At 43.5% G+C, this 23,735-nt stretch overlaps 1 protein-coding gene across 3 annotated transcripts in view; it reads left to right on the top strand.

Moving 5' to 3' along the window:
* The window catches only part of LOC144370058 (putative serine protease 47), a 405,363-nt gene extending 381,936 nt beyond the window's left edge, over positions 1 to 23,427 (top strand). The window contains exons 2-6 of one of the 3 annotated variants that reach the window (XM_078030643.1): positions 13,172 to 13,224; positions 16,033 to 16,195; positions 18,006 to 18,283; positions 20,755 to 20,921; positions 22,933 to 23,427. In XM_078030643.1, the coding sequence (XP_077886769.1) occupies positions 18,085 to 18,283; positions 20,755 to 20,921; positions 22,933 to 23,250 (684 nt within the window). In that variant the 5' untranslated portion in view covers positions 13,172 to 13,224; positions 16,033 to 16,195; positions 18,006 to 18,084 and the 3' untranslated portion in view covers positions 23,251 to 23,427. Of the gene's footprint in view, positions 1 to 13,151; positions 13,225 to 15,902; positions 16,196 to 18,005; positions 18,284 to 20,754; positions 20,922 to 22,932 lie in introns of those variants that run through there. The other 2 variants (XM_078030642.1, XM_078030644.1) reach the window with 2 other exon arrangements.
* Positions 23,428 to 23,735: the final 308 nt, after the last annotated feature.

Genomic DNA, 23,735 nt, shown 5'->3' with positions numbered 1-23,735 from the left:
TGCAGAGAAACATAACCATTGCACCGATCAAGTGGTCAGCATGGAGAACTGGCCCAAAGAGATGACTTACCAGGCTTCCCAGGACTTGAAGCAGTGCAGGGCTACAGACCCAGAGTTGATGGGACCAAAAGATACTATATCCTTCTGAGTTGTCATGGGTCTCTCATTGGGGGCCATCCAGTTTACTTATCCTCCCCAGAATCTCAGATCTTCCTCCTTAAACTTGGTGAATAAATGTGTAGTGGGTGCCAAAACAGCTACTTCTGCTGGGGGGCCACATGGGACATCCAGTGCCTGCAGTGTAGACAATGAACTCCAAAGCCTGGACTTGCTCCCAGCCTCCCAGGACCACCTCCTGCCCTGGGCACTGTCCCGTGGTCAGGAACCTCACACATGTACCCTCTACTCAGGACATCAAGCACACCAGGCCCCAGATGTCCAGAGGAGGCTTTAGTCCCCATCTCACTCCAGCACCTTCTACTGCCCTGAGACTATCCCAAAACCAGGGAATTTGCATTGAACCCCTTAACTTCCACCCCCCTCCAGTTGCCAATCCATGGAGTGAGCTGTCACTGGATTAGTCATGTTGAAAGTATTTCCCATTCTGCACCTACCCTCCAGATCTATGGAGGGACAGATCTGGCTCTGGGGCTGATTGGGACATCACAGTCTCAGAAAAGAAAGGGCAAGTCATCAGGTAACCAGAAAAGGTGGAAGAGCCACTGAGGACTGTAGGGTTGGTGGGTTGTGTGTCCGCTGGGGTGGCTGCCCTTCAGAGGGGGTCTTGGTGAGATTTCACCCTCACTGTATCCTGCACCCCAAAGGCCAATGGGTCCTCCTCACTCAGGACAGTTCCCGCTGGTCCTCAGGAAAAGGATGGAAAGGGGAGAGTATTGGGAGTGTAGAAAGATGGCAGGGGGAGGGCAGACGAATGGTATTGAGTGAGAGGGGCAGGATGTTCAAGCCTGGTGGGAAGTCGGACCTTGTTGGCCTGTGTCAGTGGGAATAAAGGCAGTTTAAGAAAATCTTCTCAGACTTCTGCCTTCTTCCATGGTGTCTATGCAACTCTATGCAGTGAGAACTGAGAAAGGTATCTGGAGATGCTAGGCCCCAGGGTGCATAAGTGTCCAGCCATGGCGTCTTGCCTCCAGATTTCTCCTGGGAGAAAACAGACCAAAAACTCCCAGAACCTCACTCATCAGCCCATTCAAAATGGCCTCCTTTGGTTTAGGGGATCTTCTCTGTGCATCCCTTCATGATCTGTGTCCCTTAAAAATCTCTCTTACTGGGGCTGGTGCTGTAGCTCAGTGGCAGAGCGCTTGCCCAACATGTGTGAGGCACTAGGTTCAATCCTCAGCACCACATAAAAAATAAATAAAGGCATAATGTCATCTACAACTATTAAAAATTTTTTAAAAATATCTCTTACCAATAGACTTAGGCTTCTTGACTCAATGCAGAGAGCAGCAATAATAATAATAATAATAATAATAATAATAATAATAATAATAATGTGCACCTCCCTTAGCATTGGCTCTGAGCTTTTAGGGCTGGTGTCTTTCTTTCTTAGTGTGAACAACCCTGAGATTGAAAGTCATTTACCCTCTGCTCCTAGTGGGTAGCAGCTTTCCTGTTGCCTTCCTGGGAGCAGTAGCCAGAAAATTCCAACTTTTCCCTGGAGCTCACTTGATGGCTGGACCTAGAAGCTCTCCATTGCTATCTGTAATTCTTTTTGCTAGCCAAGGGATAGTCAGGGTGACCAGCCCAGTTTACCATCACAGTACAACCAACTCAACCTTCTCTACTTGACATAAAAGGCATGGATAGACAAAATATAACCATGTGAATGAAGCTTCCTTTAGGATTTCATCTGCACTAAAAGGGGAAGTGGTACAGGGACTGTTTGCTTAAGAACATGGGGAAGGAAGTTTATTTGAATTCAAAAGGTGGGATCAAGCATGCACAGTGTCCTTCCAGAGGCCCATAGAATTTTGCTTAGGCACAGGCAGGGGAGGGGTGGTGTGGGAGGCCATCCTCGCACATGATTTGAGTTACCTTTCTGGCTGGGTGAGAGGAACTTAGACACAGCTGTGTCAGAGCTTTCCCCACCCTTCTCCAGGTCCGAGGGCTTGTCCATGCAGAGGCGTGTCTGGCCACTGTCCCAAAGACCCAATCATCGTCCCTGACCTTGGGATGTTGCCCCCCCCCCTTAATCTTCATTGGATGGGGTTTTCCCTGGGATTTTTTGTTCCCCAATAAAAGCCCACTCCCTGGCGTGTTCTCTCTCTCTCTCTCTCTCTCTCTCTCTCTCTCTCTCTCTCTCTCTCTCTCGTCTCTTCTGTAAACCTCACTACTGTATTATGTGGCTGGAGGCAGGAGCTAGGAGAAGCCATCCTGAAGCTGGTATTAAAGGTAATAAGAGTCTTGTCTCTTTAATTTAAAACTCTCTAGCAATTACTCATAAATCGAACCTTCTTTCATGAAGCCAGCACTGGTCACATGACAGAGAGGGTTTCCTCACACATCAGATTGAAGGCTGCTGAAGGTCCCTGAAAGGGCAGAATCATCCAAAGGGACTGTAGGTTGGAGTCATCCTGGATGGACCTGCTGTGGGAACAAGTCTCCGAGGTCCTTGTGGCAGCCATGGCCATCAAAGACAGGGACACAATTTTTTATGAAGTACCTCTTAAGAACACTGGGCCCTTCTTTCTCATTTGGAAGTAGAGCTGCTTTTGAGCCTTTAACCCTCTGTACCATTAACTTGTTTTCTAGAAGTAAGCCTGGAGATGGTATTTTTCTTACAGCTTCTTTCTGATTCTGTAAAAGATGCTGGATGGTGAGATTGGACAGATCCCCAAGTGGCCAAAGCCTTCCTGAGTAGGTGGCTTGATGAAAGGATAAGGCTTGTCTTTCAGGGAAAGAAGTTGCAGCACCCTAAGGAAACTTTGACTGAAACCACAAAAAGATCCACTCCCTGCATTAATGAAATGCTGTGATTTCTGACGGTGACCACAGGAATTGGCTCCTTGTGGATGCCTTTCAGTAGCTGGCCCTTTATTGAAAATTAGAATTACAGAATATCCTCTGGTATGTGTGCACTGTGCAGGATAGACAGGGTCTCCTTTTTCCTGGGATCTTGGCCAGGCTGTACCATGCTAGCCAAGCAGGTGAGGCATAGTCTGCTAACATCTTACTATTTTGGCTTCAGGTCATTATTAAAAACTTTAGAAAGATATTCACATTTACTCAACAATACAAGAATTCTAAGGGTTTTATATATTTTGCAGCCTATGCAGTGAATTCATAGACATTTCCTTCATCACAATAAAATTTAGAACACTTTCATCACATCAAAAAAATATCACTTACCATTTAGCTATCAATGTCATTCCCACATCTGTGTTCCCATCACATTTGAAATTCCTCATGGTCAAGATTTAGGACATTAATCATCCCTACTGCTTCATCTAGAACATTTATTAACAGAAACTGTCATTTTTCATTGAGCTAGGTGGGTTGTGAAAAACATAATCTCTATTAGTGTGGTTTGGGTCCACTGCCTTGATTCATGTCAAGGGGGGTAACATTTCTGACTCCATGGCTTTTGTATCTCCAGCATATCTGACATCAGGGTTGTTCCAGGAGAATTTGTGACATTCCAACAAGTTAACAAGCACTTGACTGTTTTGGCACCATTCTGTTTGTGATCAAGCAGAATGATCTGCTTTGGTGATCATTGGGTTCTGAAACAATATCTGATTAAAATCTTGCATCTAAAATATACAACAAACTATCAAAACTCAATAGCAGAAACAGAAACAATCCAATTATAAAGGGGACAAAAGATATCTACCTATCTTTTACCAGAGAGGTCAGATGTTTGGTAAGGAAGCTATGAAAAGATGTTCAATATCACTTCCTATGAATTTCTATGAATAAAATGCAAAGAATCACTCCATGCCAATTAGAAGAGCTAAAACACAGATCCATGATGCCACTGAGTGCTGGTGAGGGTGCCAACACACCCATTTATTGTTCACTCCTGGTGGAACTGGAAGATAGTATTCTGGAAAATACTGTGTGTCTTTAAAAATTATAAAACTAGGCTGGGGTTGTGGCTCAACAGTAGAGCACTCAACTAGCATGGTGAGGGCCTGGGTTCAATCCTCAGCACCACATAAAAATAAATAAATAAAGGTATTGTGTCCAACTACAACTGTGGCATGAAACCAAGAAAGCAGACAGGCAACTTCTCCACAAGGTCTCACCTAGACAAAATATAACATCTCAGAGAGTGTGAAAAGACCCCTACACTGTGGATTTTTGCAGAAATCACCAGTGCTATGACCCCCTGCACAGACATCAGAGCCTCTGGGCTCAAGTAAGTCTCTGGACTCTGGACCCAAAGCCCACAGTTCTAGCTCACACACAGCTCACATGCAGCTCAGCAGAACCACCTATCAGCACCTCTACAGAACTGCCCTGCTCCCACACAGGTCACTTGGCGGCTCTCCATCCACATCACCAGACATGCCAGCACTGGAAGCAGACTGACTCCATCTTGCAAAACCTTCCTTGCCATTTTTTGGTGGGTCTGGCTATCAGATAGGATTGCCATTTGAGCAGCATATCATCCTATGCCTGACCCCCAGTTCATTGTCCACTGCCAGAAACTGTAACCCTTTTTATTGAACTACTGATTATATTTTAAATAATAATTGAATCCAACATTTCTGGACATTGAGACTAAACTGTAAATGTCTTCATAACCACAATTTGTTCATAGGTGATGTATTGTTGATATAGAGATCTGTTAACATTGTCCTTCCCCACAAAGGAGAGGTCTTGGAACCCTACAAGAGCATTACAAATCTATAGGGTAAAAACAATAACACACCAGATCCATAGAGCTGAGAAGGAAGACACACAAGCAACATGAAAAGACAAGGCAAGAAAGTACCACAAACAAATCAAGACAACACATCATTAGAAGAATTGACAGCTACAGCAGAAAAAAGACAGAAAAAGATTTCAGGATATACATGATTAAAATGTTTTGGATCTCAAAGAAGACATAATAGAACAAATATATGCAGTAAAATATCACTTCGACAATGAGCTACATAAACAAATCCAAGAAGCAAAAGATCACCTCAACAGGAAGATAGAGGTTCTACCAAAAAACCAAACAGAAATACTTAAAATGAAAGAAATAATAAACCAAATTAAAAACTCAAATGAAAGCATCACGAACAGAGAAGACCACATGGAAGCTAGGACATCAGAAAAATGAAGATAAAATATATCATCTTGAAAAGAACATAGACCACACAGTGAAAATGATAAGAAACCATGAGCAGAACATTCAAGAAATAATATGGGATAGCATTAAAAGAAATTTAAGAGTTATAGGGATAGAGGAAGTCATAGAGGTTCAAACCAAAGGAATGAACAATCTATTCAATGAAATAATATCAGAAAACATTCCAAACATGAAGAATTAATTGGAAATCCAAATTCAAGAAGCCTACAGGATGCCAAGTGTATAAAATCACAACAGATCCACACCAAGGCACATTATAATGAAAATTCCCAACATACAGAATAAGAAGAGAATTTTAAAAGCCACAAGAGAAAAGAGTCAGATTACATATAAAGGAAAACCAATTAGGAAAACTGCAGATTTTTCAACCCAGATCCTAAAAGCTATAAGATTCTGGAACAACATATATCAAGCCCTGAAAGAAAATGGATGACAACCAAGAATCTTGTATCCAGAAAAACTAAGCTTTAGATTTAAAGATGAAATAAAAACCTCCCACAATAAACAAAAGTTTAAAAGAATTTATAGCTAGAAAACTGGCACTACAAAAAATCATTGGCAAAATATTTCATGAAGAGGAAATGAAAAACAGCAATGAAAATCAGCTGAGGAAGGTAGTATACTAAAGGAAAAACTAATCAAAGAGGAAAACAAATTCAAGTAAAATAACATAAATAAACAAATATGGCTGGAAATATGAACCATTTCTCAATAGTAACCCTAAATATTAATGGCTTAAACTCACCAATCAAAAGCCATAGGCTAGCTGATTGCATTTAAAAAAAGACCCAATAATATGCTGCCTCCAGGAGACTCATCTGATAGGAAAAATTATACACAGACTGTAGGTGAAAAGTTGGGAAAATCATACCACTCACATGGTCTGCAGAAGCAAGCAGGGGTTTCCATACTAATATCAAATAAAGTAGACTTAAAGCCAAGGTTAATCAAAAAGGATAAAAATGAACATTACATACTGCTCAACATACATGGAATAAGACACAACAATCATAAATATATATGCCCCAAACAATGGTGCAGCTACATTCAACAAACAAATTCTTCTCAGATTCAAGAGTCAAATTGACCACAACACAATAATCTTGGGTGACTACAACACACCTCTCTCACCATTGGACAGATCCTCCAAACAGAAGTTGAATAAAGAAACTATAGAACTCAATAACACAATCAATAACTTAGACTTAACTGACATATATAGAATATATCAACCATCATCAAGCAGATATACTTTCTTCTCAGCAGCACATGGATCCTTCTCTAAAATAGACCATATACTATGCCAAAAAGTGACTCTTAGCAAATACAAAAAAGTGGAGATACTACCATGCATTTTGTCAGATCATAATGGAATGAAATTGAAAACAAATGACAAAATATAAAATAAAAATTTCTTCATCACCTAGAGACTAAACAATATTCTACTGGATGAACAATGAGTCACAGAAGACATCAAGAAAGACATTAAAAAATTCTTAGAGGTAAATGAGAACATAGACACAACATATCAAAATCTCTGGGACATTATAAAGCAAAACTAAGAGGAAAATTCATTGCATGGAGTTCATTCCTTAAAAGAAGAAAAAGTCAACAAATAAATGACCTCACACTACATCTCAAAGCCCTAGGAAAAGAAAAACAAATCAGCACCAAAAGCAGTAGAAGGGAAGAAATAATTAAAGTTAGAGCTGAAATCAAAACAAAAGAAACAATTGAAAAAATTTACAAAACAAAAAGTTGATTCTTTGAAAAAGTAAATAAAATTGACAGACCCTTAGGCACACTAATGAAGAGAAGGAGAGAGAGAACTCAAATTACCGGCATACGCGATGAAAAAGGTAATATCACAACAGACACTACAGAAATACAGAGAATAATTAGAAATTATTTTGAAAACTTATATTCTAATAAAATAGAAGCCATTGAAGGCATCAACAATTTTCTTAAGTCATACTATTTGCCTAGATCGAGTCAGGAAGATATACACAATTTAAACAGACCAATATCAAGTGAAGAAATAGAAGAAGCCATCAAAAGCTTATCAACCAAGAAAAGCCCAGGACCAGATGGAAACACAGTCAAGTTCTACAAGACCTTTAAAGAACAACTAATACCAATACTCTTCAATTTATTTCAGGAAATAGAAAAAGAGGCAGTAATTGCAAACTCATTCTATGAGGCCAATATCACCCTAATCCCAAAACCAGGCAGACACATCAAAGAAAGAAAACTTAGACCAATATCTTTAATGAACATAGATGCAAAAATTTTCAATAAAATTCTGTCTGGCGAATCAAATATAAAATATCAAAAATATTGTGCACCATGATCAAATGGGATTCATCCCAGGAGTGCAAGGTTGGTTCAACATAGGGAAATCAATAAATGTAATTCATCACATCAATAGACTTAAAGATAATAATCATATGATAATCTTGATAGACACAGAAAAAGCATTTGACAAAATGCAGTACCCCTTGATGTTCAAAACACTAGAAAAAGTAGGGATAACAGAAACATAATTCAACATCATAAAGGTTATCTATGCTAAGCCTCAGGCCAACATCATTTCAAACGGAGAAAAATTGAAGGCATGCCCTATAAAAACTGGAAGAAAACATGGATGCCCTCTTTCACCAGTTATATTCAACATAGTTCTTGAAACACTGGCCAGAGCAAATAGACAGATGAAAGAAATTAAAGGAATACACATAGGAAAAGAAGAACTTAAATTAGCACTATTTGCTGACTCTATAATTCTATACCTAGAAGACCCAAAAAGCTCCATGAGAAAACTTCTAGAACTAGTAAATGAATTCAGCCAAGCAACAGGATATAAACACCCATAAATCAAAGGCATTTCTGTATATCAGTGACAAAGCCTCTGAGAAGGAAAAGAGGAAAACTACTCCATTCATAATAATCTCAAAAAAATAAGATACATAGGAATCAACTTAATGAAAGAGTTGTAAGACCTATATAATGAAAACTACAGAACCCTAAAAAAAGAAATCAAAGAAGACCTCAGAAGATAGAAAGATCTACCTTGCTCTTGGATAGGCAGAATTAATATTATCAAAATTACCATACTACCCAAAGCACTATACAGATTTACTGCAATTCCAATCAAAATACCAATGGCATTCCTCATAGAAATAGAAAAAGCAAATATGAAATTCATCTGGAAAAATAAGAGACTCAGAATAGCTAAAGCAATCCTTAGCATGAAGAGTGAAGCAGGTGGTATCGCTATACCAGAACTTAAACTATACTACAGAACAATATGAACAAAAACAGCATGGTATTGGCACCAAAACAGACTGGTAGACCAATGGTACAGAATAGAGGACACAGAGCCTGACCCACAAAATTACAATTATCTTATTATTAGACAAAGGTGCCAAAAACATGAATTGGAGAAAAGATAGCATCTTCAAGAAATGGTGCTAGGAAAACTGGAAATCTATATACAACAAAATGAAATTAAAGCCCTATCTCTCACCATGCACAAAACTCAACTCAAAGTGGATAAAGGACCTAGGAATTAAACCAGAGATTCTGTGTCTAATTGAAGAAAATGTAGGCCCTAATCTTCATCATGTGTGATTAGGCCCCAACTCCCTTAATAAGACTCCTATAGCACAAGAATTAAAACCAAGAATCAATAAATGGGATGGAATCAAACTAAAAAGTTTCTTCTCAGCAAAAAAAAAAAATCTGTGAATTGAACAGGGAGCCTACATCCTGGGAGCAAATCTTTACCCCTCACACATCAGATAGAGCACTAATCTCTAGGGTATATAAAGAACTCAAAAAGCTAAGTGACAAAAAAAAACCAAAAAAAAAAACAAATAACCCAATCAACAAATGGGCCTAGGACCTGAACAGACACTTCTCAGAAGAGGATATACAATCAATCAACAAATATATGAAAAAATGTTCAACTTCTCTAGCAATTAGAGAAATGCAAATCAAAACTTCTCTATAATCTCATTCCAGTCAGAATGGCAGCTATTATGAAGACAAACAACAATAAGTGTTGTCGAGGATGTGGGGAAAAAGGCACACTCATACACTGCTGGTGGGACTGCAAATTGGTGAAACCAATATGGAAAGCAGTATGGAGAATCCTTGGAAAACTGGGAATGGAACCACCATTTGACCCAGCTATCCCTTTCCTCAGACTATACCCAAAGGACTTAAAAACAGCATACTACAGGGACACAGCCACATCAATGTTCATAGCAGCACAATTCACAATAGTTAAACTGTGGAGCCAAACTAGATGCCCTTCAGTGGATGAATGAATAAAAAAAATGTGGCATATATACATAATGGGATATTACTCAGCAATAAAAGAAAATAAAATCATGGCATTTGCAGATAAATGGATGCGTTGGAGAAGATAATGCTAGTAAAGTTAGTCAATCCCAAAAAAACAAATGCTGAATGTTTTTCCTAATATAAGGAGGCTGACTCATAGTGGGGTAGGGAGGGGGAGCATTGGAGGAATAGATGAATTCTAGATAGGGAAGAGGGGTGGAAGGGAAATGGAGGAGGCAGAGGATTAGCAAGGATGGTGGAATGTGATAGACATCATTATCCAAAGTACATATATGAAGACACGAATTGGGTGTCAACCTACTTTATATACAAACAGAGATATGAAAAATTATGGTATGTATGTGTAATAAGAATTGTAATGCAAAAAAACTAAAGTACATGTATAAAGACATGAATTGGCGTGAACATACTTTATGTACAATGATATGAAAAATTGTGTTCTATATTTGTAATAAGAATTGTACTGCATTCCACTGTCATGTATTTAAAAAAATAAAATCATTTAAATAAAAAAATGATAAAAGTAAACATGCACTTAACATAGGCCCAGTGACTGCATTCCTGGGTGCTTATCCCAGAAGAGTGAAGACTCACGTCCACGTGGATATCTAAATACAATTGTACACGGTGGCTTTATTTGACATAACCCAAACTAGGAACACCACAACACTCCCTGGCCCACCCTCGTGGTGAGGGGTGAAACAAACTGTGGCACAGCCTTACCATGAAGCACTCAGCAGTGAATTCAGAAGAAACACTTATCAATGCAGCAGCAGCCTGGGTGCATTTCAGGGGCCTTACTGAAACTGAGGAGAAACCTGAATAAACCCTTTAGTTTCTCTGGTTCGCTGGTAGTTACTTGCTTTTTGTGGACTTTAAACGTTACTAACTTTGGAGGACAGGCCACTGAGCAATAGAGTATTCATCTCTTGAAGATTTGGAGGAGATGATATCTATGAGATGGGGGTTTAGGATGATAATGTTTCCCTAGGTTACTTTTCAGGGCCCTGATGTCTGCTCCTGTTGAAACCACTGACTCCCCTTGGGCTTATACTAGGGTATGATGGGTGACATTTTGATGTCAGGGGGCTGAAAACCCCACCCAAGATCACACCAATGCTGCACACTATTTTCCATGAAGTCTGATAATGAATGAAAGACTACAGACTCCCATCATTCTTGTGGATGCCTACGTTCACCCCAGTTCTTCATCCCATAAGTAGCAATAAACCTTGGCCCCCTTTCAAGGCAATTGTTCTCCTCTGCAAAACTCCATGTTTCAAAGATTCACATGCTATGTGGGGTGTAGCCTCCTTTAGGTTTTCTCATTAATTTCTAAGAGGAATAGATTGTACTGTGGGCCAGACTGTAGTAGGGGTGAAAAAGGGTAGGACTTGGGGCATATCAGGGACTGCCTAGAGTTGGTCAGGCCCAGGTCAGGGTCAGGTCCCAAACTCCAGTCTTGTACACTGGATGGGCAAGAGCTGTGGGGACCTGAGCTAACCTTGGCCCTACCTCTGGCTGCTGCTTCTAGCCTCATGCCCCAAGCCCTTTTCACATTCTGTAGGAGGCTGACAGGATTCCGGGGGTGCAAGAGGGTCTGGAGCCAGCAACTTGAGGTCTCCAGGGAGGTATTCATTTTACTCTTATTTCCTTATAACTTTTCCTTCATGTCTGACCATAAACTTCAGATTGTAGGGAACTTATTTTATTAGCCTATGTCAGGAAAAAAAATCAAATAGAGCAGCATTGGTTCTAGGCACTTGAAATGGAGCAAGAAGCCATTGTTAATCAGACATCACTGGGAACCACAGCTCAACCTTCATCTGGGCTGCACCCCACACCACCATGCTGACCCAAGTGGGTCAAACTACCTGTTTCCTGAAACAATGTTAAACTCTTGATCTTCTGGACAAACCACTCCTTCCACCAAACTCTCCAGAGACTCAGATTGTACTCATGTCCCTTCCTACAAAATGGCTTAATTTTTCCAGCAGCAGTCTTAATTCCCGACTCTCAGTGCTGTCATCCCAAAGCCTTGCCTTTAAGGCTCTCCATGCAGCCAGCATGCACTTGGGCAGGTGCCAAATTCAGTGGTTCAGTTGTGAGTTCTCCCAGGTCTCACATGTGACTTGCAATGTTCTCCCAACTCCATCTTATGTGTCCTAAAGCATTATCTCTCTGCTTTAATTTTTTTCGTTGAAACAGTGTTAAATTCATAGATTTATGCCATAATCACCCAATTTGCTATTTTAATCTCCACTCCGACCTCTACCCCTAGATAACCACCAGATTTTTTTAAAATTTTTTTTTCATTTCCTGGGCATTTCAGATAAATAGAAACCCAGAATTTGTTGTCCTCTGCAACTGGCTTCCTCCACTTAGGGTAACGTTTTTGAATTTCTAGGCTGTGGCACTTACCTGTGTTTTGTTATGTTTTATTCCAAAGAATAGTTGTACCACACTTTGATATTTGTTTACCAGTTGACAGGCATTTGCAGAATGGGGATATTATGAACAGTGCTGTTATGAAAATTCTTCTGCAAGTATTCATGGAGAACATGTTTCTAAGTTGAGCTATTTTGTGTTATTCTTTAGTTTTCTTTAATTTTATTCTTTAGTTTTCTTTCTTTGGGAACATGTGTTTTTTTCTCTTAGGTAGATTCTGAGAAGTGAAACTACTGGGTCACGTGGTTACTTTATGTTTGGTATTTTTTAAATTTCCAAACTTCTTTCTAAAGGATGCCTTATGTTATATTCCTTCTGAAATGTGTCTGGGTTCCACTTTTTCTACATCCTTACCAACATTTGGTATTGTCTGTTTCATTAGCCATTGTAATGAAATTAAATGGTGTTTCATTGTAGTATTAATTTACATTTCTCTAATTACTAAGGATGTAAAACATATTTTCATGGGTTTCATTACCATTCACAGTCTTTTCCTTTCACAAATTAAAAAACGATTAGAGGCTTATCTAGTTTAATTTTGTTATACACATTAGGGAATGTAAATTGTACAGAATAATGGGTTTCATTGGGAAATTTCCATACGTGATTCTAAGGAGCTTTGATTGTAGCTACATTTCCCTTTTCCTCCTTTTATATTAATCTTCCTCCCCCGGATTCCCTCCTCTATCCCTTATAGACCCTCTTTAATATCATATTTTCCCTCAAGATTTCTCATATGAGAGAACACATTTCCACTTGTCTTTGTGAGTCTTGCTTATTTTGTTCATATTGTGATCTATAATTTTATCCATTTTCCTGAAAGGACATGGTATTATTTTTCTTTATAGCTGAATAATACTAATATTTCTCTCTCTGTCTCTGTCTCTCTCTCTCTCTCTCTCTCTCTCTCTCTCTCTGTGTGTGTGTGTGTGTGTGTGTGTGTGTGTGTTTGTGTGTGTGTGTGTGTGTGTGTGTGAGTGCACACGCACACAACACACATGTGTTTCTGAAACAGGATCTTTTGTCCAATCCCAGGGAAAGAACATGGAGACACAGAGTGCAACAGAAGTGAGACTTTTACAGAGCAGGTACAATATGTATTTTATCCTCTTAAACACAAGTTCACTCCCCCAGTTCCTCATTGGTTAAGAACTAAGATTGGTTAAGGTCACAACCTTAGTGAACTTTGCCTAAGATGCCACATTCCCATATAAGAAAACTCTCTTTCCACATTTAAGATCTCTTTCCCCTTCAATTAATGTTTCTCAATGTGGTATTTCCTCCTGTTAATCTGTTAAACAGGTCTCTATTCCCACATCCTATTTTTCTAGGAGACTATATGTGTTTAAGTCTCAAGGCTGCCACATATGAATGGTACTGCATAAACTGTCCTTTAGTGATTTTCTACTCTGCCTTCTCTTTTCCCTGTATTTAGAATTTCTAAAATCTATTTACTTGAGAATTTACTTTTTGAACATGAATCATCAGATTTTCTATTTCTCACATATATGAAGTTCTTTTTTTAAAATCGTACTGGGTGGGTATTGAACCCAGGGGGCTCTATGAATGAACAACTTCTCCTTAGTCCCTTTTAAAATTTGGAGATAGGTTGTTACAAAGTTGTTACACTGGCCTGGAACTTGAGCTCATCCTGCCTCAGTCTCCTGTGCCATTGGGATGCACCATGAGGACTGGTTTATGTAGCACATTTTGTTGACGCATTCTTCTCTTGATGGGCATCTAGACTGACTTCATAGCTTGGCTATTGAGAACAGTACATAGATGAAGATATCTCATTCCTGTGTATGCAGGTATCTCTTTACTATGCTTGCTTTGATTCCTTTGGGTATATGTCAGGAATGAGATAGCTGGATGGTATAATCAATTTATGTTTAGCTTTTTGGGGTACCTCCATACTTTTATGCAGAGGGATGATACTAATTTACATTCTCATCAGTGGTGTACAATGTTTCTTTTCCCACTCATCCTCACCAGCATTCGTTTTGTTTTTTGTTCTATACTGGTACACGAAAAATCAAGCTATTTTGTAGGAACAAACAGGTGCAGACTCAGTCTCTGAATAGTTGGTTGGAAGGAATAGTTTGTACAGAAAATCAGCAGAATTTAGCAACGTTTCAGGGAACTGGCGGTTTGGCCCACTTTGGACAGCAGATGGATAAAAGAATCCTCCAGGTATGCATCTGAGATGTGATTAACAGTGACCTCCTGTTCCATTGTAAGTGCTCAGATCCAATTCTACTCCATTTGATCCCCCTTTTTTTGAAAGTGATTAATGAGTTCCTTGTAGTCTAATGTTTATAATCCAGAAATGAAGCAATAGACATACGAAAATGAATGTAGATTGACTATTCCAAACTCAGTGTGTTACATAGAGAGCTGCCTTGGAATGCAGGATGGCCCCGCCTCTGGGCCACACCCCCGGGATGAATTACTATTGAATATCCTTTCTCTTTTTCTATGGGTAGCCTCCTCTTCCTTTTCTCATTGATCTGGGTCCTTGATTGGGTCAAGGATGGTGTGGGAGGGGTCAGGGTACTGGGCCAGTGTGTGTGAGGGGGGGTCTGTCTTGGGATGAGGGCCAGGGCCTCCAGTGCCTGTGGTGGCAGCTGAGGGCACAGTCAGGTGGGTGGAGGGTGGGGGCGGGGGCGGTAGCTGGAGTGTTGATGCCTGTCTCATGGCAGGGTGAGGAACCCTCTGCGCATGGGTAGGTGCAGGTCAGGGTGGGGTCATCCCCAGAGTCCAGCAGTCCCGGATGGGCACCAGGCCAGGCTCATGGCTCTGCGGCCGTTGTTGTTGCTGTGGTCTCTCCGTCTCCAGGCGGCCTGTACCCCTGGTCCCCGGCAGCCCCCAGGAAACGCAGATGAGCTCACGGGGGAACAGGAGGACCTGGAGCCCATAGCCAGCGGGCTCTGGGGCTATGTGGGCGGGGCCCAAGGTCTGTTTGCAGTAGGGGCTGGTGGGAGAGGCTTGGGGGGGGCAGGAGCAGGCCCAGGCGGGCAGTGAGAAGCCACAGGTGTGTTCTCTTTGCCTCTACCCTGAAGCAGACGTCCGTCAAGAGGACATCACCCAAGGTAGGTCAGGTTTCCCAATCTGGCTGGGATTTTATGGGTGGGAATCCCTGCCAGAGCTCAGGCATGAGGCTGTGGAACAGGATGCGTGGCCCAGGTCTGGCCCAGGGCTGTAGGGGGCCCAGAGGCAGAGGCAGTCAGGCTCAGGAGTCTCAGGTCCTTTTCCAGAAATCTGGGAGCACAGCCAGGGACCAAGACAACCCTTCTCAACTGTGAGGACCATGGATCCTCCCCCAGATAGAAGTCTTCTAAACAGAGTTGTCTCCATCTGCCCCACCCCTTTAGCAATGGAGCATGCCATGAGGGGGTGGAGGTCAGTTGCCCCAGGTCACACAGTACTACAGAGACCTGCTGGTGACTTTGCTCCTTATGACACTGGGGTGGAGGGTGTGGAGTGAAAACAGCTGCCTAGAAACTAGGACCTCTGAAAAGTAAGATTAGTAACCCCAGAGAACTTCACTCCCCTCATCTGCAAAGTAGGCATAGAGTTGTGTTGGTGGAAGGAGTGAGGCCCCAGGGAATCCTTCCCAGTCCCAGGGCTGTGCTGTGAGCAGCCTTTCACCTTGCCCCTTCCTGTCCAGACCCCCAGACCAATATCCCCACAGCTCTTTCTCAGCTGTACTAGGCCATCTAGGCCTGGGCTGTGATGACTGAAGTCAGAAGCCAAGACAGCCCTCAATCATTGGGGCTGGGTCACTTGTCCCTTGACCTTGGCCTTCCCATGTGTGAAGTGAAGGAGGGACCTCCTTGGGGTGGTATGGGACACCACATGTATCTCTAACAGATGTGGGGGGATTGTCTCCACAGTGTGCGGGAAGACCAAGGTGATAGGGAAGGTGTATGGTGGCCATGATTCGGTGAGTGGCCAGTGGCCGTGGCAGGCCAGCCTGCTCTTCCTGGGCCAGCATCTCTGTGGAGCTGTCCTCATTGATGCCCACTGGCTGCTTTCCACAGCCCACTGCTTTCTCAAGTGAGTTATGCTTCCTGGGGCCCTCACAGGGGGTTTGGCAGGGGAGGAAGGGTGAGAAGAGAAAAGGGGATCAGAGGGGATGGCCCTCCTCTGGGTATTGCTGGGGTCCCTGTGCTGCCACCAAATGCACACTGCTCCTTCTTTGATCCAGTGTCTGCTCCACCTGGACTGTCCTCCCCACTGGCTACCCAGTGCTTTCTTCATTTCCTGGGTCCTTATCATCCTTCATCCTCAACCCCAGCTGAGAGACCCCTCTTCCCTATGTCTGTCCCCCCTGACAAGGACGTGTGCTGAGAACATTGGCACCTTACCCTACACTCCTGAGAGTAAGAATCTAGTCAGAGACCAGATATGATCAGCAGTGAAATGATTTCTTTCATTACTTTTGTTAAACTTCATTCCTGGGAGGAGCCAGAGTTACCCCTGCCCCATGTGTCAGGCTGCGTTGGTGGGGAGAGTAGGGTTCCCCAGCCTTGGAGAATGACATGGACAGTCAGGAGTCTACCTCTCCTGGCCCTCCTGGGCCTGTCTCTGTGGCTAACTTCAGAACACATGTGGAGGGACCCAGAGGGAACGAGGGACTCATAGCCCAGGTAGGGGAGTTGCAATTTGTACACTTGCTGTCCCTGAATCCTCAGCTAGCTTCTCTTGAATCTGTGCAGGGTCCCCTGAAACCCTCCATGATATCGGGGGGGGGGGGAGGGGTGGCGAGATCCCATGCCAGTGTGTCTCCATCTTTTCAGGAAGACAAGGAACAAGCTTCAGTCAGCATGATGCAGGAAGAAGCTCAAAGTGGGCAAGGAGGGCAGATGTGAGGGAAGGGGTCCAGAGAGAAGCTACATTGTGGGGGCAGGGTCAAGGGACTTCCTTAAAGGAGGAGTTGGGCTTGTGATATGGATGGGGGCCCTACAGGTCTGAGAACTGTGTGAACAAAGCCATGAAGTTACTCATTCCCCTTCAGAAACAGGAGAACTTCAATTCTGTGCACTCATTTGTGCATTTAAGAAATTCTTTGTGAGCATTTACCTCCAAGTGGAGAAAAGCAACCCTGAGGGAGTGGGTTGGAGGTGGTGAGGCCAAGGGATGGATCAAAAGGTGACAGGAAGAGACCTGGTATATGAGTTAGCTTTTTGTCACTGTGACAAATTGTCTGAGAATTAGTCAAAAGTAGGAAGTTTTACTTTGGGTCACGGTTTAGGTAGTACCTCTGGTACATGGAAACTTGGCCACATGGTTTCAGGCCTGTGGGAGAACAGTACACTGTGACAGGAGCACATGGTGGAGGAGTCCCTTTCATCTCATGGCAGCAAGGAAGCAAATAGGGGTACATGGTCCCAACATGTCAAGAGCACCCCCAACCTGAGGACCTAACTGATTTCCACTAGGCTCTGCTGCTTACAGTTTCTGCCATTTCCATTATTGCCACAGACCAGCACCCAAGCCTTTTGCACATGAACCTATGGGAGTCATTTAAGGTCTGAACCATAACATGGTAATGGTCCAGAGCTCCCTCTAGGAAAGTAAGAGGGTTTGAACTGAGGCACCCCTTAGTACCCTTCCAGCACCAGGATTCTCAGCTCCTCCAGTTCTAGGAGGTAGTGGGAAGCCCTGCGTCCTGAGGTTGTGAGTTGAGTGTTCATCAACCCAGAGCGGGAAGGCTCCTGAGTGTTAGAAGGGGGGAGACAAAGCTGCCTGGAATCGGGGCTGGGAGGAGGGGTCCAGAGCAGTATGGGCAGTGGGATGAGGATGCTGGAAGAGTGGGGGCCCCAGAATCAGAGACGATGCTGATAATGGGCCCTTCCTCCTCCAGCAAATCCCAGGCACCACAGGACTATGAGGTCCTCCTGGGGAACACCCAGCTGTACCAGCACACCCAGCACACCCAGAAGATGCTCGTGAACCAGATTATCACCCATCCAGACTTTGAGAAGCTCTATGTCTTCGGGAGTGACATTGCCATGTTGCAGCTGCGCCTGCCTGTCAACTTCACCCCCTATGTGGTTCCTGTCTGCCTCCCACGTGCAGACATGCAGCTGCCCAGTCAAACGTCCTGTTGGATAACTGGCTGGGGAAGGCTCTCCGAGAAGAGTGAGGGGACCTGGGAGCGGCAGGAAGGGAAATGAAGGACAGGAGGAAGCATCAGGGCAACAGGAGAGGGTGGTTCAGCCAGGAAAGAGGCCCAGGCTGGTTTCTGAAGCCCCTGGACTTGACCCCCCTGTGCCTCATTTCCATGATCTCTCAGATGAGGACTGGGCAAGTGCTACATCCCTTTAGTTCTGAAAGTGTATGATTCTAGGCTTCAGAGTTCCATGTGGCCCAGTCCCTGAATATCTGGGGATCCTTAACAACTGGAATCAAGAATCTGGTTTGTTGGAGTCTTTGTGGCTTTTGATTCGAGTGTTTAATCAGCCAAGGTTTGGGATGACTTGAATGAACTCAAAAGCTGTTCCTGGGGGCTGTCCCGTTCCGGGTTGTTAGTTGGCTTTCCATTACTGTAAAAACAAAGCAAAACAAACTTGCCTGAGATAATGACTGAAAAAGAGGAAAGGGTTATTTTGATTCATGGTTTATGATGTTACATGGGGATGACTTTACATCCTGAGCAAGTTATGGAGCAGTGCTGCCCAGGAAGCAGAGAGCCTGAGGAGGGGCCAGGTTCCTGACATCCCCTTTAAGGGCACACCTCCAGTGACCTACCCTCCTCCTGTACACCCCATTCCTTAAAGATTCCGGCACCTCCCAATAGTGGCACGGGTTTGGGCCAAACTTTAAACACACAGGCCTTTGAGAATCCTTGGAAAGGTGCTTGGGAAAAGTGGGAAGTCACATGTGGCATCTGACCCCAGAGCCTGCATGATGAAGTCAGAATGATCCTAATTTAGGAATGGTTAATGTCTATGAGCTCACCTAGCTCTTATCTTGTCCACTTCACATTCTTGTCATGTGAACTGCATAATGAAGGAAGCTTTGGGGTTTTGTGTTACCTGGTCAGATTGAAAAAAGAGAATTATAGACAAAGGCTTATGCCTGGATGATTTAATAAAGAAAGGATTGTTGATGGTTTGGGGAAATGCTTCTGGTGTATTTTCAATGAAAGAAAGAACAGTACAAATTTGTAATCATCCATGGGGTCAGCATTTGGTTCCGTGTCTCTCAACAGAGGTGTTAGAGGTGTTTTGGACAGAACATGTCTTCAGTGAGTGCTCTGCCCACAAGCCTAATACTTGCCCACCCAGTGTTAGGAACACTCCCTAGTCATGGGATGGCCAGCCCCCAGCACACATATGTGTAGAAACACATTCTGGTTCTTCCTTGAAGGCAAGATCCAAGTCTTGTTTTAATGTTCCAGACAGTGTCCCAAGGCACCTGGTAGGAACTCCACTGCTCTTTTCCACCCTGGCACAGTAAATCACTGTTTCCTGCCTGTAGACTCCAAATTTCTCTCCCATTTTCCATCCTGTGTACTTCTACTCAGGTCCCCACATGGTGCCCTATTATGGGCACGTAGAATCAAATGTCAACTCCCCACCTTGGCTATAAGGCTGTACATAGTATCAGTGCTCTGCCCCTTCTCTGCCTCAGCTCCTGCTGCATCCCTCACATATCTGATAACTCGCAGCACTGTCCACTTTGCTCCTCCTTGAGCAAGGCCACCTCCATCCCTAGACCATTTGCTTTGCTGTTTTCCCTGCCTAGCTTTCTTTCCCCTCTGCTCTTTGCATTACTTCTTTCTTCTTGACATTTACAGCTCAGCTCAGCTACTCCCAGTTTTACTCCATCATGTGAGCTATTTTGAAATAGGCAATCCCTACTGTCATCTCCCTGTTCTATTTGGTCCATAGCACTTAACAGTTTGTTCATTCACCTTACTTGCTCTGTCTCTTCCACCTGAAAATGTCAACCTATTCCTCAGTGTGTAAAATATGCCTAGCACAAGGACAAGTGAATAGATAAGTGATGGGGTGAGAGAATTGATGGATGGATTGACAGATGGGAGGATGAATGTGGAATTGGATGGGAAGATGATTGGATGGATGGATGGATGGGTGAAGTTGGTGGATGGGTGGTCGTATGTGTTAGTGGATGGGGAGAAGGAAGAAAGAATGGAGAGATTGATGAGAGTAGCTGGAAAATGAGTGTGGGAAGAGGGGTAGATGGATGGAGGAATGGGTGAATGCGTGGACATGTGGGTGGGCAGGTCAGTGGATAAAGAGATGGCAAAAAGGTTAGTAATGGATGGGTAGAGAGTAGACTGAATGGTTCATGAGAGGATAGGTGGGTGACTGAATGGTTGCTGAATTCCAGGGAGTGGAGTCACATAATTAGTGGGATTTGCCACTTTGTGGAATAGGAAAGGTTGTTCTGTTGTTGGAGGAATAGGCTAAGTATGTGGACAGCTTTGAGAAAAGGGTGGGGGGCTTAGCATGGAAGACTGAACCGAGGTTGGAAACCCATGCTTGAGAGTAGTGGTGAGCGTCAGGCAGAGTGGGGGTTCTGAGTCGTCTGGGTTCTTTGCTAAGGCACAGTGCATGTCACTCACCTCCTTGTCATTTTCACAGAGCCATTGTTACCGCCCTACTCTCTCCAGGAAGCTAAGGTGAGTCTTATGAATAGCACCATCTGCAATACCTTCTATGGGCAAACACCTGGAGAAGGCAGGAACTACTCTGTGCAGGAGGAGATGCTGTGTGTGGGGGACTTCTCAACAGGAAAGGCCATCTGCCAAGTAAGTAAGGTCGGGCTCTGCTGCTCTCTTGCCTGTTCTGCTGGCCTCAGTTTCCCCTGGGGGGCCTGTGTTGGCCTCAAGTGTCTTGGTGGAGACCCCAAACTTCCTGCTTCCTTCCTTCTACATATTTTCCGTGGGCTCCATTCCTCATCAGTCTTCCTTCAGACCAGCACCTTCCTCAGCCCATCCCAGCACAAAGCTGTCTGCTGTGAGGACCCTCAAACAGTATCCATTTTAGTTGCCTGTTTTAAACTTTGATGTGTAGCATACACACAGGATGAGTTATTTGTAAGTGCACAGCATGATGACTTTTGTGAGGTTGATGCAACCTGTTACCAGCCCTCCCCACAACTCTCCATTCCCTTCTTGTCCCTAACCAGCAGATTTCCTTTTAGTCTTTGGAATTGATTCTGAATTTTCTGCAGACAGGATTTACTGTTGGCTTTCTTCTGTATTTTAACATTATATTTGTACCCAGGGTTTTTACTGTAAGTTCATATCAGCTGTCTAATCATCAAAAAATAAAGGGTAAGCCACAATTGGGGGGGCTATTGGTCACCTGGTGTGTTGGAATACACCTGTAAGCCCAGTGGTTCAGGAGGTTGACTGCAAATTCATGCCAAGCCTCAGCAATTTAGTGAGACATTTTGCAACTTAGGGAGACTGTTTTCATATTAAAAATAAAAGAAAGTGTGGATGTGGAACAGTCGTGAAAAGCCCATGGATTCAGTCCCTGGTAATAAAAAATAATACTAATATCTGGTTGGTAGTATACAAAAATGCCAATGTCATAGAAAAGAAGGAATGAATGAGACTGAAGTAGGTTAATAAAACTTGGTATTTAAAGATAAGATGGGATCCTGGATTGGATCTTGGAATAGAATAGGGATATTTGGGGGCAGAGACTCACTGGTAGAGTGCTCACCTAGCGTGTGTGAGGAGCTGGGTTCAATCCTCAGCACCACATGAAAATAAAGAAAATAAACTTATTGTGTCCAACTACAACTAAGAAAAAATATTTAAAAAAAGAATAGGGATGTTTGTTCCTAGTGAAATCTGAATATTTATTTAATAATATTGTACCATCTCTACTTCCTTGGTTTAAGTATTTGTACCATGGTTATGTCAGATGTTAACACTAGAGGAAGCTAGGTGCAGGATATGTAGATCCTCTGTAGTATCCTGCAAATCTAGCCTAATCCTACATTATTTCAAAATGGAAAGATTTGAAAAGATTGAAAGACACCCTTTACCAGAGAGTTCATTTAGATATCAAACAAGCAAATGAAAAAACCTCTCAATATTGTCAGGCACAGGAGAAATACAAACTCAAACACCAGTGAGATGCCTCTACACATTAATTAAATGGCTGAATTCAAATGGCTGGCCACGTCAGTTGTTGACAAGGATGTGAAGCACCTGGAACCCTCAACATACCCGAATGATAGCGTTGTAATCTAGTGCAAATATTTTGAAAACAATTTTGTAAAAAGGTATATACACTTCTACCATACAACTCAGACATAGTAATGTTAGGTATTTACCCAGGAGAAGTGAAAGTAAGACTTGTAGATGTCCAAGAAAGACATCTATATGACTACAAGACAGTTCACAGCAGGTTTCTTGGGTAATAGTTCAAAACTAAGAAAAAGCTAAAAGATCAGTAGCAGGCTAATGAACGAATAAACTAAACAATATCCCTACACTAGTGCACTACTCGGCAGTAAACAGGAATAAACTATGGTGCTCACAGCTACCCAGGTGTACTACTAAATATAGTATTTAGGGAGGGGCTATGGACTGATGGATTTGGAAACACGATCTCCACTGGGAGGATCATCTCCGGAGCTTCTTGCTGCTTCATTCTGGTGTCCCTCATTGGGGGCTTGAACTGATTGGCCTTCACTAGGGCCCTGCTTCACATAGTGGCAGCCCAGGGTGTCCAACATTGCCACCTGGTATTTCTGGCCCCACTCAGCCCCCATCCTAACTCCTCTCTCTCTTTCCTCAGGGTGATTCTGGGGGTCCTCTTGTCTGCTATGGCCCCAGTGCCTGGGTCCTGGTAGGACTGGCCAGCTGGGGCCTGGACTGCAGGCCTCCCATCTACCCCAGCGTCTTCACCAGGGTTGCCTACTTCATTGACTGGATCAGTAAAGTCAGGAAGCGGAGTTCTCTGCCAGACCCTCCGCCTGACCCTCCTCCCACAGACTTTCCATCCCAGCCTCTGAGAGCTTCCGGCTGCCCCGGGCCCTGGAACACGCTCATGTGCACACAGACCTGGCTCCTTGTGCCACTTATCCTCATGTTACAGCAGCAGGTCCCTGAGTGACTGTCAGGGCCCTACATATTTCCTCTGCCCAGGCCTCCGGCCTCTTGCTGCAGCTTCTCTCACTCAAGACCACTGTTGATCTAAACAGCTCCTTTCCTCAGCTTCCCTGTCCATCATCTGCCACTCCCAAAGCCAAGTTCAGCAAACCAACCCAAATAAAAGCCTCATCCTCCTGTTCCTCTGGCTGTGCTGCCCTCTGGGCTCCTTCTGTCCCTCAGTGCTCTCCTTTCCCTTCCACTTGGTCATCTGGCTTCCAGAAGGAAGAGGAAGGGGTCTTCTTAGGAATCTTCAGCCAAGGGGCCCTGGGGCAGAAAGCACTGCCATAGGGTGGACTGTGAGGAAGTTGGGAGCCAGGGGGCTTTCTAAGCAATAGTCATGGTCTCTCTGCTCTGGCTGACTGCTCCCACCCTGGGGAGCACCGGATTGTTCAGAGAAGGCCAGGCTTTACACCTGGTGTCCAACTGTAAGGGAGGCAGTGCTTCCCC

The sequence above is a fragment of the Ictidomys tridecemlineatus genome, chromosome 13 (assembly GCF_052094955.1).
Source record: "Ictidomys tridecemlineatus isolate mIctTri1 chromosome 13, mIctTri1.hap1, whole genome shotgun sequence".
In the NCBI taxonomy this organism is placed as follows: Eukaryota; Metazoa; Chordata; class Mammalia; order Rodentia; family Sciuridae; genus Ictidomys; species Ictidomys tridecemlineatus.
The sequence above is the reverse complement of the archived record's forward strand: the minus strand, read 5'-3'. Positions and strand labels throughout refer to the sequence as shown.